This window comes from Cyprinodon variegatus, unplaced genomic scaffold (genome assembly GCF_000732505.1).
Source record: "Cyprinodon variegatus isolate N-32 unplaced genomic scaffold, C_variegatus-1.0 Scaffold2593, whole genome shotgun sequence".
Taxonomy (NCBI): Eukaryota; Metazoa; Chordata; class Actinopteri; order Cyprinodontiformes; family Cyprinodontidae; genus Cyprinodon; species Cyprinodon variegatus.
The window spans coordinates 4774-5857 of NW_015153046.1; the positions used below are offsets into that span (position 1 = coordinate 4774).

Below are 1084 nucleotides of genomic sequence, written 5' to 3' on the forward strand. Positions count from 1 at the left end.
GGTATAACATGATAGATGTTTAAAAGAAAGTTAAGAAAATACAGACCGAAAAGTATAGAACATCTTTCAGTTTTGAATTTGCTGTGTTAACGTTTAGGGTTTTTCCACTTCAGTAGACCGCAGGAACTGTATTGGTTTGCATCCAGTAAAACAGAAATCATTGTACTTTATTGAACTATTTCATGACAATCAATTCATGTTTTTTCTTATTTTCTCCTCTATACACATATGATTTAATCTCAGCTTTCTAAGACATATGGATCTGTGTTTTCCGTCTACATGGGAACAAAGAGAGTGGTTGTCTTAGTAGGTTATAAGACGATCAAAGAAGCATTTGTCAGATATTCTGAGGAGTTTGGAGACAGAGAAGCACCCAAAGTAGCTGAAGATGCTAAGCTACATCATGGTAGGTAAATTTTATATTCTAAAAATTTCAAAACTGCACATTTACAGAAGTTTGTTGTCTATGTTTCAAACAGGAATTGTATGGTCCAATGGTGACTCTTGGAAAGAAATGCGACGCTTTGCTCTGAAAAATCTGAAGGACTTTGGGATGGGAAAGAAACTATGTGAGGAGAAGATTATTCAGGAATGTCAGTTCCTCATTCAAGAGTTTATGAAGTTTAAAGGTAATACTGCTGGAAAGAATACAAATGTATCAAGTGCAGAAATATTTTTTATTAATCTTGTGTGAGCAGTTAGTATCACACTTAAAGTGAAAAGACTTCAGAGCTTTTGGGAACCAAAAGTAAACTTTCATCTGTTGGTCAAACATGAGGATACTTTTGATTAATTCAATAAATCCATTAGACCACAAGACAAACCCCTTTTTTCAGAATCTCTGTATTATAACTAACTTATATGAAATGCAAATCTTGCAGCTGGAGTGAAGGAATTCTATCTTATTGTATGAAACAAAACTACTTTAGAGTCGGCTGCAATAAAAAATAGGTATTAGAGGCACAGACATGGAGAAGTAGCTTTTGTTACAAGGATCATTCCAGCTGTCGACGACCAGTCAATATAAATATTATAATTTGTAAAAGCAATTTCACCCAGAAACTGGGGATGTCTACAATGATCA

The 1084-nt window shown here is 34.1% G+C and overlaps 1 protein-coding gene across 1 annotated transcript in view; it reads left to right on the forward strand.

Moving 5' to 3' along the window:
* Window positions 1-243: 243 nt before the first annotated feature.
* The window catches only part of LOC107080972 (cytochrome P450 2K1-like), a gene marked incomplete at its 5' end in the record, with an annotated part of 8431 nt that continues 7590 nt past the window's right edge, over window positions 244-1084 (forward strand). Inside the window, 2 exons of the mRNA XM_015369184.1 lie at window positions 244-406; window positions 480-655. Of these exons, the coding sequence (XP_015224670.1) occupies window positions 244-406; window positions 480-655 (339 nt within the window). The remainder of the gene's footprint in view (window positions 407-479; window positions 656-1084) is intronic.